Source organism: Tubulanus polymorphus, chromosome 7, assembly GCF_964204645.1.
Source record: "Tubulanus polymorphus chromosome 7, tnTubPoly1.2, whole genome shotgun sequence".
Taxonomy (NCBI): Eukaryota; Metazoa; Nemertea; class Palaeonemertea; order Tubulaniformes; family Tubulanidae; genus Tubulanus; species Tubulanus polymorphus.
In genome coordinates this window covers 6889818-6906325 of record NC_134031.1, presented here as the reverse complement: position 1 = coordinate 6906325, position 16508 = coordinate 6889818, and the positions used below count along the sequence as shown (strand labels likewise).

Genomic DNA, 16508 nt, shown 5'->3' with positions numbered 1-16508 from the left:
TTAACTTTCCATGGTTTTCAGGACTGGTACAACCCAGAATAAACCAAACAATTCTCAAATAGCAGTGGTAGTCAAGTCTGGGTACTGTTTATTGCTGCCATCAATGTTCAATGTAACACTCGCAGGTGATATATTCCAGTTGAATACGATAAAGTTCAGTTTTTAAGTACTTACTCTTTCGCCGTCCTCGTTCGTCCAGATTCCCTGCTGAACGGTACCGAATTCTCCCGTACCAAGAGTCTTCTGTACGCTCATCGCGTCTGCTGGTATGATGTGTTTACTGGCCTTGACCTGTGGAGCTCCGCGGTGAACGGTCGGCGGACTGGCCATTTTACCCGCCTGACCCGATCGCATTGATATTTTCTGCAATTATCGAATAATGTTGCTACGTTTTTATCTTAAAATGATGATTTCAACCCTTTCAGTGCATTTACAGCTCTGTGCAGTCTATAAATTGGTGATGGGCCTTGCTAGTACACTGCATCAGGGTGTATTGATGCTATTACTAATTAGTTTTTATCTCCATTGAAAGATGGTAGCACCTGTCAAACATAGTGAAATATTGGTAACTAACAATACACCGCACCGCAGTGTTGATACACTATAGGTATGCCTATCATTCAACACACCGGGGTGGAATTTTCAAACTTTTCACAACAACTCCAGCACTTTCGGTACTAATTACTCAGTACTGAAAGGGTTAAAATTACTTTTTATTTCATAACATCTTCGATACGAAAAATAAGTTCATTCGCCTAACTAGAACAGACATGTGGTTACTCATTACATATCCTGTAAGATAATCCGATGAGATATGTATCGCTGAACAATTTCGAAATACTGACCTACCTTTTTAATTTTACCGAGAGCCCCTTGCGGACATTCTTTCTTGAAGAACTTGCGCAATCGTCTGATCTCGGGTTTTGACATACCCATCTCGACGAGATCTTCTTCTTCCACATATTTCAATTGACTGACGTTATTTATCTGAAAAAAAAAACAAAAACCATCATCAAAACAAACTTTCAAATACGAGGAATCTTGTTATCTGTTTTAAAGGCATATCCTTTGTTGTTTTTTTAACAACATTCTTAATCATATGATTTTCTTCTTATAGTTCTGCTCCATGTTGCTTCTATGGGCACATAAGATATTAGCTGCGATCACACTGAGACAATTTGGTTGCCCGGGTCGAATCGGCACAGATCAGGCCCGAGTCAAATTTGGCCCGTGTCTAGAGAGTACGCCGAGATATTGATACTTAATAATGCTTTATAAGTGAAGTGAGATATTTCCAGACTAAAATTTGGCATGGACCTCGTCTGATGTTTCAGGTTGGCCAAATTTGGCACCTGTGTGACTAGTTGGCACTTAAAAACCAAAACCAAATTTGGCTCTGGCCAAAAACGCTAGTGTGATCACGGCAAGTGAGTAATTCTCCTAAAAGTCTCCACTTGGGTTATGTTTATTGATAAAATGAATATCATCTAAGCACATAAATAATCCTCCATATATATTTTCGATATTATAGATATTTCTGAGTGGACTCGACGCTGCAAGCAACATAAGTACGGCGATATTTCCAACTAGTACACATCAAAAATCGCCTCGAGTTCAACAGATCGACATTGGCCGGGTTAAACTGAACCGGGTTAATTAGCTTCGCCAGATTCAACTGAGCATGCAGTACGGGTCCAAACAATACGGCACTGCGAAACTGTCAACGACGATTTGAAACCCTACCCTACTAGTAAACCGGGTGCTAAGCCATTCCACTTCGGAATATGATAGCATCATTAGCAATAGAGAATGTATTTTCATTCAGTCGATATATTGTCTTTGAAATGGGAATCTGATTAGCTCATCACATTTCCATGCAAATAGTTGTACATTGGGTCATCATCCTATAGCAGAGGTTTGTACCTAAACTGTCTTCAGGGGCGGATCCAGGAGGACTTACGAGACTTGTCCATCAAATTTTTTTCAAAGTACCCTATAGCACATTTGAATCCTAGATGCCGCATGATACCAGACCCATGACTGCCTGAAAAAGCCGTTAACCCTATACCTGCCACTCCCAAGATGGTTGGGGGCATAATTTGACCGGAAACTGCGGAGCTGAATAAAAACTCACTAGTAAGTGTCTCTACCTGCCGGATATTGATAAAATTCTATCGGTAGTAAAGACACAAACTTAACTTCAAGGTCGCAGAGTTTTTATCGAAAATTTTTTACAGGTTATGCTAAAAAATTACATAAAAATACAGGCAGTGAATGGGTTAAAACCGTAATTCCTAATATCTCCATTCGTCGATCGACTCGCACGTCCCGTATTGACAGTAAATAACGCGGCGTTTACGTATTTTTAATAATTACTCGTCTGTTTACGTAAAGTATCAGAGCAACGGTTAATAATAACCATCATAGGTAATTAATTCCTATACAAACTATCAAATATAACACCGCCATTTATCATAACAGATGATTCCAAACGTCACAACTTTGTCATAACTCAAACAACGTAACCAGCGATCCAGCGATATTATACCACCGATACGCCTATAGGCAAATTTTGCCGAAATATGACTCGTTCAAATATGTAAAACTGAAATGAGTGAGATCGGCCGTCAGCGAATAATAATTCGTAACACCATCAGGCCATTTTTCAATGAGCCTACTGGTGCACAGATTCTGCGAGGAAAATATGAAAAGGCGATCACTGGAAGAAAATGAAAGAAAATCTTTTAAAATTTTTTTTATACATTTTCTAATTAATTATATAAGAAATTGTTTTTTCTTCATTAATCCAGTATTTTCCACATAAAATCTTGGAATAAGTGCAGAAAACAATGAGAAACTCACAAAAATCGTGTTGAATTGAATTCAAATGACAGGAGAAATGGAGAAATGAAGAAAACCATTTGGATTGACAATTCAGGCGGAAATTCGAATTTTTTTTCTAAACAAACTACAAAAATATTCCACATCATATTTTTGGCAGAATCACAGGCAGTGGATCCACATTCCCTAGTAATTAAAAGATTGCCACATCAGGCCTGAGTCAAATTTGGCCCATGCCTAATAAGAGAGTGCGTTCACACGTAAACCACTCACTCAATAACTAAAATATGTTCAAACAAAACGAAGTGAGTCATTTCCGGGTCCAATTCACAATTTTTGCAATTCACAAGCAACCATTTGACCAATGCTAGATTTTGGCTCGGGCCTGGTATAACGTTTTTGGTCGAGCCGATTGGGCACTAGTGTGAACAAATGGTTGTTTCAGGCCTAATTTGCCCGGACCAAAAATATTTGTGTGATCACGGCTTAAGAAAGATATCAGGACTTAAGATGTTCATCCAGCCACTGCACACAGGAATATCGAATACTTGCAGATTCTCTGATGGCCCCTAAGTTACTCGCAGTCTCTCTGATGGCCCTTGCGTTAATCGCAGTTTCTCTGATGGCCCCTCCTGCATTACCAGGGAAGAAAACGGCCCATATTGAAAAAGTCGGAAAATATTTTCAAAAAAAAATATTTTGGGGGAACAAAAATCAGTAACTTTTAGCCAAAAAACTTACTTCCGTTTGGTCAAAATGTTAATAGTTTGGGCCTGAATTAGAGCCGCTTTTTGAATGAGACGCCATATTGGTTTCTCCGACTCCACAGTTGTGCTAACAACTGCCGAAAACCGTCTTAAGGAGCACTCCTAACTACGGAGCGCTCCGATGTGACGCCGATTGAGGTGATTAAAGCGATTGAGGTGATTTACACTGTTCTCAGGAATAAAGAAAATGTTAGAAAAGGTCGGAAGATTTTCATCCCTGATACTCAGTCTTTCAGATGGCCTGTGCGTTTTTAAAAATTTGGCTCGGCTGCATGATTCGGCGTCGAAATTCGGCTAGCGCATCTCGGGCAGTTTAGGATGGTCGCCCCGCCACTCGCTACTCGATCAAAGGAAATTACTTTAAGGAAGATTCAACTCCGGGACGAACTGATATAATCTGATATAATCGTCAAACGCATTAAACGCTATTACTCATCATCGTCAGTAATAGATCGAACACAAGTGTTTCTATTTCTGGAGAAACATCAAAGAAATCCCATCGAGGAAAACTGGGCCAAAGACTGCGCGTAGAAAGTTCTGAAGTGCGAAGTCGGGTGAGAGTTTTCCATCCCACATTTTTGTGCGGGGACAGCTTTTTGACTGCATCGTTTTTTAGTCGAAAATCAATCTATGGCTGGAAACTAGTGGCGAAAACTGGGCCAAAGTCAACATTGGAAGTTCTGAAAACCTGACTTAACCAAGAGCTGACTTCATAGATCATGTCCGTAACAATACATTTTTGTTACGTCTATGTACAACATGTATTCAAAACGTCTTTGTCATTCTATCTCGTAAACACGTATTTTTTTCCGTTAATGTAACTAACATATTGTGAGATGGACTGTATTGGGTTTTAACGGTCATGGTTTATTACAAATACGGCCAGGGTCATGGTTTACAAATACGGCCAGACCACAGTACTACATATACCTAGAATAAATAACTCTTCTACGAAATATGATATCGTTCGTCTCATGGATTGCTGTCTTAGGAGGAACTTTCGACTTGTTTCTCAAATGGTCGTAACAATTTTAAACTAAAGGACCATTTTTCATAGACCTGGGTGCCGAATACCATCCTTAAGAAATGAATTTTTAACAGAAGATTAGTCTCACATACTCGCTCTGAATGTATTCAATACCGTTGTTTTGCCGTGTGTTATAGACTGAAAAACCTGCGCAAAAAGTCAAGGGGTTCGATGTCCCTACCGACATTCAACGAACCCTCTGTCACATGCATCCTATCCTTGTAGCCAGTAAAACACGCGGTCATGTGACGATGTTGCACTCGCTTCCCGACAGATTTGCTTTCATACAATACAAGACGTAATCGGAAAACCGACTCGAATAACTGCGAAATACGTATTTCATTACGTATGACACTTTCCGATGTAATGTCGTCCTCGTCGTGGTACGTAGTACGGCCGAGTATTGACAATACATGGTTCCACGATACCCCGAAATTTACTGAATCTGTATATACTCACCACATGGCTCTACAAAGCCCAACATAGACAAGGCGGAGAGAAAGCCCACAATATACATCTAAACGACTGGTTATGTTTTTTCTTTATGTTTTGGGCGGAATCCTTCCACCTCCATCCACCTCCTTCCATCTTCAGAGTTCATTTGAAAAATTCGAAGACGGGGAACGTAAGGAAGAAATGAACGATCACGCGGAGACAATTTGACCTGGCCCAAATTGCCATGGATCAGGGGCTCGAGCCAAATTTGGCCCATGCCTAAACAGAGAGCGCACTCACATCGAACCAGTCATTCGATAATAAACAATGCTCAAAGCAAAGTGAGTGATTTCCGAGACAAGTTGCAATTCGCATGCAATCATTTGTCCCGTGCTAAAATTTGGTTCGGGCCTGGTCCGACGTTTTTGGTCGCGCCAAACAGGCACGGGCCCATTTGGCACCCGTGTGAACAGTTGTTCCGGGCCAAAAAGGCTTGTGCGATCGCGGCTAAGCAGTTGTTATGTGGGTTGATATTCATCAAGGCTGGAAATAACTATTTACAACCACAGCCAAGGTTATTGTGCATCAAAGTAAGCCCTTAAAGTTTGACTGTTAGGCCTACCATAAATAGGTATGATAACCCGAGGCACTAATCTTTAACTCGCGTCAAATCGAAACACTATGAAAATAAGAGATGAATAATTGTTGATTTGCAAAATTTCAGACCTCACTCAACTGGGCAAATATTTCACCCTATCCCTCTCGAAAACTCTCCGAACATACCGTACTGTAAATATCCTCCTCTTCAGTTTCATTCTTTGCGTCATCATACTTAACGTCGGATCGATTGACCTCGTTGTACCAGGTCGATATCGTCAACAACGACAGGCCGTAGTCCCCTCCGCCGGGACTGCTGTAGTAAGACATGTCCGTATTTTTTTCAATGACTCAGCAGATATTTTTCCTCCCAGTTTATAGGTTCATAGTCGGCAGGCATCGATACGGGAAATGTACTGGAGATGGGGATAAAAGTGAATCTATAGTAGAACCATGTGTGCTTAATGTGTGTCTCACATTAAACATGTATCAGAATCTGGACTCCTGCCTCCAATATTACACTACAACTATAACATTAAATACTCTGGACTCCCGGTGCCTCCTGATATTACAACAGTTACTAAGCACTTCAGTTTCTTGCACACATTTACTCTCTCTCCAGACAGCAGATATGAAGTTACGTCTTGAACGAAAATAAAATAACCAAATTTGATGAATCGTGCGCGCACATCCTCGACTGTCACTGCACAGATAATTATTGGCATATATCGCAATCAATCATAAAGCATACAGTATATTATTTCGATGAATTCTTGAATATCATTGTGCGAAACAGAAGTTGATATCGCACAGAATCCAGTAAAGTCTGATTCCAGTATCAAAGAATCCAGTAAGGTCTGCTACCAGAATCAATGAATCCAGTAAAGTCTGCTTCCAGGATCAATGAATCCAGTAAAGTCTGATTCCAGTATCAAAGAATCCAGTTAGGTCTGCTACCAGAATCAATGAATCCAGTAAAGTCTGCAACCTGGATCAATGAATCCAGTAAAGTCTGCTACCAGGATCAAACAATCCAGTAAAGTGTGATACCAGGATCAATGAATCCAGTAAAGTCTGCAACCTGGATCAAACAATCCAATAGAGTCTGATACCAGGGAAGTGTTCCCTGCTGATACCAAGATTAACAAATTAGATAGTCAGCTACTACCAGGATTGTTGAATCCAGTAAAGTTTGATTCCAGGTATCAAAGAATCCAGTAAAGTCAGATACCAGGATCAATGAATCCGAGTCCGATATCGGTATCACGAAGCCCGATACATCGCGGAATCCACTAAAATTTGGTACCTATTTAAATGATCCGTTGGAATTCGATACCAACGTCGCTGAGAATCCAGAAAACTCCTGTTTCAGAACCGGCTTTGGCATCGCACCGCAGTTATCCCGGGAGATGAGCATCGGACGAAATCCGGCGGCGAAGCTACGAGATTTATCAGTTTCGTGGATTAAACAAACTTACGTAAAGTTTGCCGACTACGATGATGATGATGCAGAAAACATTGGGGCATCCTGCAAACCTGCAAAAAATCCTACGAGAAACCATCAGTTGAGTAGAGAAGGAGGGGTGGTCTGGCAAACATCTACTATCAATATATATAGTGAATCATCACTCGATTTGAACTAAAATGTGATTGTTTTTATTGCGCTGCTCAACAATCTTTGATCAACTGTAAATAACGATATCGAGGTTAGACATCCTGCCGGAATTAAGTGGATATTTGGTTAACCACGAAATTGATGTTTCGAACAATTCAAAAAGGATTGTCCCATTGTAGTACGCTGATGCTACTAAACCCTTTCAGCTCGAGGTGTCATCGAATTTCAAAACCGCATTGACAGCTCGGGTTCCACATCTTTAATCGGGCTGATTGTTCAAAAAACTACAGGAAATGTCTGTGCAGGGTCAAACCGCAACAGAGACCGATTCATCAGATCTGTAATTCGAGTTTCTAGGAGGATGAAAGGTCGCAAGGTCGCGTGTACAGCTGGCTAATCAATATTAATCAACTATGACAAATCACTGGGGAGGTCCGACGGATTACTGACCGAAACCAAGGGGTGTCGCCTTGATCGAGTACAGTTCAAGATTTATTAATCTTCAAGATTCAATTAATCTTTTTAATGAAATAATCATAAAACAGGGGTAGCTTTCAGGATCTAGTTCCACAGTTCCGAGTTAGATTTGACTCTTAGAGTTCAAACATTGAAAATGAACTGATCTTAACTCCACTCTAACTCATAACTGAGGAACCAGGGGCCTGTTCCATAGTCAAGGCTTAGAGACGGATCTAAGACTATCTCAGTTCTATAGCTGTCATATAGCTTAAGATTTAAGATTCTATAGCTTAAGATTAAAGACCACTTTTGGACCTAAGTCACGACTGTGCAACTGGCCCCTGGGGTCGGAAGAAAAGGTAGAATTACTATAAGCGCTGCAGTATCATATCAACGTTTCAACGTAGCAAGGGCTCTAGTAAGGGCTCGTATAATCAAGTCAGATGGAGAGTCACGTCTTGTGTTATAGCCTAGATGAAGTGTCCTCAAGTGCATTTCAAGTAGCGACAGGTCCTAAAAACTGTTTTAATTTCCTGGGGCTGCGTTTTTTCGAGCTCACTGACATATCACGTTGTAGGACGGCGGCGACGACGACAATAGATCAGCAAGTACTAATCAAACATCGTACGTACACGATTGAATGAGATGAGTCACTCGCCACAGCTCAAGAGAGTCGGTCGGCCTGATAGTAGTAACACCAACGAGCGAGTGTAACTGCATCGATAACTACGGTAACTCTGTGGAACTTCGCGTGTTCTCCATTCGCATAAAGATAATAACATTTTTTTCAGCACGTTTTTTCAAGTTTTCACGTGAGAAGAGGCCGCTGAAGTAAAACAGTCAAATAAATTCGATATACACGTTTTTTTTCTATCCACCAGAGCAGAGGCGGGCGGGGGGGGGGGGGGGGATAGTTTACCGCTGAACTGAGGCCTATACAACTCAAATGAAACGTTACAACTGCTATACCCTGGGTTTTAACTCCTCGATGAAAAAAGAAAGAAAGATATTTTACGTTGCACATTCATCGCTTTACGTTCAGAACACATGTTATTTCTCATTAGAGAGAGAGATAGGAGTAACCAGACCTCTGTTGCACACATCAACCAATTCTTAAGTTTTTACGAAGATCAATCCTTTGTACGTATATTCACTACGTAGCCGCGATCACACGAGTATTTTTGGCCCGGGCCAAATTTGGCCCAGGACTACTGTTCACACGGTTGCCAAATGAGTCAGAGCCAAATTTCAGAACGGGACAAATGATTGCGTTTAAATAGCAACTGATTCCGTAAATGACTTCGTTTCGATTACTACCAAGTGAATGGTTTGCGTTTAGGCGCGCTCTCTAATTAGGCTGGGACCAAATTTGGCTCGGACCTGATACAGGCCAAACAGTCTCTTATGTCACGGGTTCAGTTTCAAGAATGGAATGAAGGTGACAGAACTTATGCAACTATTGTATCTCGGAAAAGACACCATTTGTATATATACCCGACAAGGCGAGTGCTGGAAGGCTTACGTAAATGTACCTAGGCGTCCTGGGACACCGTGCACGGAAGAAATAAAGATATCTCGGCCACCGACACTTATTTCGCGTTATTCAATATTTTTTTCATCATATTACACCTAGGTTTAAGTTGGTTCAAACCGTTTCAATTGTAAGGAACATTCAGATCGAGAGCTATTGAAGACAAGTGGGTTCCAGAAATACGCCTCACTGTTATTGAGTGGAGTGCGAGCAGTAACGTGGATTTTCAGCGTCGAGCGATAGCAAACTCTCAACTGAGCCCGCGATGTATTTTACCTGGTATCTTTACAACAGGGTGGCCACCTCAATTTGACTTTTCCCTGACTAGGACATTCAAGTTGTTTGCCCTGACTTGATCTGCTAAGAATCCAATCAATTAACACTACTGTCAAATACGCAAGGACGGAAACTGATTGATTTTACGTTCAATCCAGCAATCTCAACAAATTTCCTTGACTTTTCCCTGTATATTAGCTTTTTTAACCAAATTCCCCGACTTTTTTCCTGATTTTCAGGTCGGTGGCAACCCCGCCCGGTCGAATTTTTAATTTCAAAATCATCCTACCTTCAGTTCAGTTTTGAACGTGTTGTAGTAATGTTCTAACTCTGCCTCTTGAAGAAACTCGTACAGATCTTTATTAACAACAACTGCTGGGCTCGTACTCGTCATTGTAGCATCATCATTCCTAGAAATACAAAAACACCATTCAGTACGTCAGGAGAGGAATGCATGTATAAGTACATACACTATTCAGACCGCAGGCAGTTTACTTCTTGAATTTGTAAGTTTATTGATACTCGCAGGTATTTTATATCAAATAAACCACATTTTCCGTGTAAGTGATTCCACTCGCTACTGTAACCTGGCTGAAATGTACTAAATTCACAGACTTTTCCATTATCCATCCTCTTATGAAACGAGTTCAAAGAACTCCAATACATAACAAAATACTTTACACATACTCAGATGTTTGACTTATTTTCACTATTTCCTCAGAACTAGAGTGAAATGTGATGGCATCAGCCTATATTATACAACATACGGTACTGTTATAAAAAGTGTATAGAGAGGACTGGTCATAAACTAGCTGATTTCTTTTTCTGACCCCCCAACCCGAAATTAAAAAGTTAATGCTTCATATATGAATGACCAGCGACCCCAAACCCCCCCCCCCCCCCCCCCAGTGTGGAGATGGCAGAAAGTGGAATACAGTGCAATGAAAGTCCATAAGTCCATAAGAGCAATATAATAACATTCATAATTTTCAGATATCTCTTGATATATGAACAAATAACTATAGATTAAAGATATCTTGAACCCTGTCACTCATTTCAACTAAAGCTCAGTATAATCAGTTATTTACTGCTTTCAAAACTGTCAATCGTTTTCAAGTAGAAACTTACGACGAAATCTGGTATGTAAAATAAATAGAATTAGGATTTGAAAAAAGAATTGTATCAATAGCTGTATTCATGCTAAATTTGACCAGTACCTGGAACAGACCGATTGAGAATGGACCAAATCAATGATTATGCGTTCACGCATGTTTTCTGAAAGCAGTTACCGATTGTCCAGCTAGACACAGCACTGCTATTTTGATCTTAAAATAGGGAATCCCCTTTATCTCCATTATTTATCAATTTGGTTGTAAGTTTCGTTTGATTTTTCGATTGAGTTTCCCTTACAGACCCACCACACCTGCCGGAAGCGAAACAGGGGGTTTGATTTTGAAATCGGAAATCGAAGTACAGACTAGTTGTGTGATCGGCGGTCGAGTTAACAGAATGTTTTTTTAAATCAGAGAACATAATTGGAAATTCGGTTCCGGTTCATCCAAACAATCAACAGGGGGGTTTTATTCATGTACAGTAGATCGCACTTTCGGGTCAGAGCAAATTGCGACATTCTAAAATGGAATGGACTAATTTAGAAGACACTTTTCACTAGCGCTAAGGGGCCAATCTTGAAGGACTTGTCACATTCTAACACTTTGATGTCCCAAAAGGCAAAAAACATTCTGGCCAAAACACTCCAATGGGTTAAGATTAAATGTACTCAGAGCCACACTTATTGGAAACGGTGAATCTTGAAGGACTTGTCACATCCCAACACTTTGATGTCCCAAAAGGCAAAAAACACTCTGGCCAAAACACTCCAATGGGTTATGATCAAATGTACTCAGAGCCACACTTATTGGAAACGGTGAATCTTGAAGGGCCAATCTTGAAGGACTTGTCACATCCCAACACTTTGATGTCCCAAAAGGCAAAACACACTCTGGCCAAAACACTCCAATGGGTTATGATTAAATATTCTCGGAGCCACACTTATTGGAAACGGTGATGACCACCGAGAATCGGAACATACCTGTATCGAGGTATTATATGCAATGTGCCCGTAAAGAGAAAGTCCTCATTTTCTACCGGGAGACGACGATATAGGTTACACGCACAACAGGTGTTATTATAGAAACGATGATCGAGGCACTCTGAGCAGCTACCTCTCAGCCGCCGCTGCCGCCGTGCTGCACCACCCGGAATACTAACGCTATACGGCTGGTGCAGGTATATTCATGTTGATAATGATTCACTATAAAGTGAGTCAGGTTAGAATCAATATCGCACAGGTATGAAAATACAGTTGCGAAAATAAAAAAAAAAACACGAGAAAGATTCTCTTCGGGGGATATGATACACGGATCTACATGCAGGCCTGAACCGCTCAACACTTCAACCGATGTCAGGAAATCATAGGATCGATCTCTGAATACCTTTGGTTTCGACAATTCAAATCAGCTTTTTTTGGTCGGGGAAGGAATCTACCAAATTCAGCGTGCTAGGGTGGCCACTCTCCACCAATTTACAAATTCCTCGAGTTTTCCCTGATTTTTCCATGTCCCCCCCAAATAAATTGGCAGGTAATTGGAGAAATTTTCCGGTTAAAATTGTTACAATTCATTCACTTTTCATTGAATCACGTATTGATAAAGAAACGCCCGGTCAAGAGCATAGATCCAAATTCCCTGAGTTTTCGGGGTTCTGATATCTTCTAGTTTTCACTGATTCTCTGAATGTCCCAGGTTTTCCAGGTCGTCAGTCCCCACCTTGGAGTACGTTCAATTCTGTGGCGACAAAAAGCTTGCATATATTGTTCCTGTCTCAAATCGTTCTTTCGGTGACCGTGCCTTCAGCTACTGTGCTCCTCGTTTGTGGAATACTCTTCCGACCAACATCCGTGAAAGTCCCTCGGTTGACTCTTTTAAGCCTAGCGCACATCAACAAAGCGACTGGAGACAACTAGTTGCTAGTGAGCGAGTACCCCGCGCACATCGAAAATTTAGTAAAAACCAGCAACTGCGTGGCTCATGCCGGTCGCTAGGTCCATAGCGCACACATCGACAGCAACTGAGATTTGGTTTAGCAAATATTCTTGAGGGCATCACAAGTCACGTGACAAATAGCTTTGTTTTAGTCAGTTACAACCATGTGTTGTTGATTATGGAGCGCTCACATCGACGGATATGAGAGCAACTGAGTACAACTAGTTGCTCAAAAGTAGAACATGAGCAACTGGGTGGAACTGGAGATAGATGGACGCTAACCAGTCGTAAGCTCGCTCACATCGACAAATTCGAGCAACTGATTGTATCCAGCCAGTTGCTCCCATGCGCCGAAAACTGCCTGGCAACTAGTTGTCTCCAATCGCAGTGTCGATGTGCGCTAGGCTTTAAAGCTTGCCTTAAAACATACCTTTTTAAAAAATCTGATTGTTCTTATCTATAGTTGTACTTAATTGTTTTAAATATGCTGCATATGTTCTATAATGTAAAGCGCTTAGATTATGATTTTTAGTTAAGCGCTATATAAGAAAATAAATTATTATCATTATTATTATTATTATTATATATTTCCGATAAAGGGGCTAGACATCAATTCTTATAGAGCTGCCAACTCTCCCGTAGCCTAACAAATTTCAGGATTGAATCTAGATCCATCCTGGATTCAGCATCTTCAGCCTATTTTCACAGACTTTTTGAACAGAACGATTAAAAAAGAGGACGTTTATTCGAATTTTTTTTTTGCGAACATACAACGTTCACATGCCTTTCCGATACCGCAAATTGATTACAAATTCTGGGTCACCGGCATCTGATAGAATATTTATAATGATTCACTAATGAACTAAGCCGTCTGAACGTGACTCCTCAGGTCGGCCCTGCAGATACTGCAATATCGTGCGTAATAGGCCAGAGGACCGCAGACTTACTATTCTATTCTATCAAATATTTCGATAAATCTAAATAAAAATGTATGTCAGGAAGTATGATTCACACGTGCACGTACAGAGGACACTCCTTCCTTTGACTATGACACATTCAAACCGTTTGAATAATAACTAAACACCAAACTCTGGTTTCGCTCGATGTAGCAAAAAAATAGATTCCGAGCATCGAAACGTTGTCAGGCACAGGAGGAATTTGGAAGGGAATGAAACAGATTGCATGGCGGACTTGAAAGTTGAACGTCCGAGATCCTCAAGGCTGGCTTACGTCCTCTGCGACCTGCCGACGCTACTGGGCTTATCGGCGGCTAGCGTCCTACGGTAGGCCACCAGTTGCTGTCATATCCGCTCGACATTTAAGGCGGCTAAGCTAACATTAGAATGGCAACCTGATGCATACCGACTCATCGCGAGCCATGCGGCTTTACCCATGTTCTACTTCAGCCTACAGTAGGCCGACTACGTGTTTGCTATAATTCAAATTAATTCACACAACGTTAATCACATGACCATCTGCGGTCGGTTCAGTCACCAGTGATGGTAACCGACATAAGCGGGGAAGCAACTGAGAGGATCTCATAACCCGCTAGTCGGCCTCAGTTGTTAGGAATCGGAGCGCAGTCGACATAAGCTGGGTCGACATAAGCTGGGCCGCGATCGCGGGTTAGAAATTCATTTGGAAGTAACAACAATAACCTTATATAATAGGACGGTCTAAACATCTGTTCTGAAACTCCCTTCCACGTAAATGGATAATTTCAGCCCTAGTTCCAGCCCGATTATTCACAAATCATGAATTATGTAAATTTAATGCTCAACAGGACCGAGATATCAGTTCGTAATGTGTCGAGAGTATGAAATGAGTCAATCTTGCCAGAAACACTGAGCGCGATCCATCTGTCGCTGTTTTTACCATTATTACAACAATATAGGCCTATTAAAAACACCCAAAACCAGAGCCTCGGGGGATAACCCCTGGTCGTTTCTACTAAAACTAACCCCTGGTTGTTTTTATATAAACCGAAAAAAACAAGTCTAGACTGAAATCTAAAATTGGTCTCTATTTTTCCCTAGTTATGAAACGACAATACAAACGAAATGTCAACACCTTTCCGAACAGAAGCACTATATAGCTATTATCTATATTTACAAATCTCTCTTTCTCTCTCTAATGTATGGATAGTCTTTCTCTTATTTGTAACTCGATTTCTCCGCAGAAACCGAGTCGTCGTTAATGCGTTTAATCGAAAATCGATGAATTAAAATAGTCATTTCTTTTTTTCTCATTTCGTAGAACGAAGTAGAACTTGATCGTCTGCTATAGTTTGAAGTATACCCGGTACGCTTGAGGTGGTAAGATCATATCGAAGGGAGGCCTATTTATGGATGTCAATATAGCCTAGATGATTTTTTCCTTCAAGTTCTGTTTATTCTAAATATTATTGCATATTTTCATAAATATACTCGATCGAAATGCACCACAACAAAACAGAGCGACCACAATCCATCTACTTCCCAACTCCCTGGGCCTGATTTTATACAGTGGTGTTAACTCAATTCATTAAGTTAATACCAGTCTCAAAATGGGCCCTGGGTTTTTCGGGTGAACTTTCCCCATGTTCCGATGAACGTCTACAGGAAAGACCAGAGAGTAGTTTTTAATTAGCCTATCTCGACAGATCCGAGTAATAAGCTAATTCGCTTAAAACATTTCGACCTTCGTAGACCCGTGGACCTGGTTTTATAGACCGGGTATCAAAGTAAGCCCTAGGCGTAAATCTTCAATCTGGGTGACAACCAACCATAGTAACAATGAGAAACCGTGGTTATAACTGCCAAATTTCAAAATGTTCGCACGGATTATTCTACTTCCAGATCTATGAAACCCAGCCCTAACTATTTAATAGTTTCGTAGCAGGCTTCAGGTTTCACTATACTTTGACATATAAAGTAGTAGTTTCATTGAAAATGAACTAGAAACTATTATGATTTTCAGCATAGGCCTATATTTCGATAGAAGTAATTGAGCTCTCACGAGAGTAGTAACTACTCTTAAATAGTAGCGGTAGTCAGGTCTAATACCTTCAGCTGATATATTCTTATCGGAATTTAACCTTAAACCGCATGAAACAAAGATTCTAGAGTTGTAAAGAGAATCCCACAATGATAAGGAAAAAGTCCGAAAATGTAACTTTGAGATAGTAGTTTATTCTACGTTTCGCCTATATCCTAATTGTTATCTTCAGGAATAATGAGATAGGGCCTACAAAAATTATGATATATATATATATACAATCCATAGACAAAGAGAAAGTAATCAGAGATGATACTTGAATTACTTGAATTAGTCTCCTTGTCTATGGATTGTATTCATATCTCATAATTTTTGTTGTATCTTATTATTCCTGAAGATGACTATTAGGATATAGTCGAAACGTTGAATAAACTACTATCTCAAAGTTACATTTTCGGACTTTTCCCTTATCATTCAGGGATTCTCTCTACATCGGGTCAACACGGATATAGTGTTCTATCAATCAATCATGATCTAGAGTTGTAATGTTCAGATGACAGATGAGATAGAGAACATTCAATTTGTGAATGAAAAACAATTCGGGGGGGGGGGGGGGTGTAGTGTTTTCTAGTTAAACCAAATTCCCTGTGTTTTCCATGACAGAAATCAGTTCCCACCGTGCAAAACTGAACTCTACTACGATCAATAAAAAGGAACGAAACAAACAATACCGACCTTTTTTTCATTTGAAAAGTTGTTGAAATGTAGCTATTTATTCCTATAAATTGTTTCTAAAGCTAATCGTGTCCGGTGCCCGAGAATGATTGAAACCGAATAAGAAAACTGCATCGAAGACTGGAAACGAAATAATCAGCTAATAATCGAAACCATATTGCCGTAAACAAGCCTCTTCGTCGAACTGTTTCTAACGTGTATATAC

The 16508-nt window shown here is 40.5% G+C and overlaps 1 protein-coding gene across 4 annotated transcripts in view; it reads right to left on the bottom strand.

Moving 5' to 3' along the window:
- The window catches only part of LOC141909336 (activated Cdc42 kinase-like), a 52818-nt gene that overhangs the window by 34276 nt on the left and 2034 nt on the right, over positions 1–16508 (bottom strand). For 3 of the 4 annotated variants that reach the window (XM_074799747.1, XM_074799750.1, XM_074799751.1), the window contains exons 2-4: positions 9838–9958; positions 850–987; positions 175–363 (exon numbers count right to left, since the gene is read on the bottom strand). In XM_074799747.1, the coding sequence (XP_074655848.1) occupies positions 175–363; positions 850–987; positions 9838–9942 (432 nt within the window). In that variant the 5' untranslated portion in view covers positions 9943–9958. Of the gene's footprint in view, positions 1–174; positions 364–849; positions 988–9837; positions 9959–10043; positions 10250–16508 lie in introns of those variants that run through there. The other variant, XM_074799748.1, reaches the window with a different exon arrangement.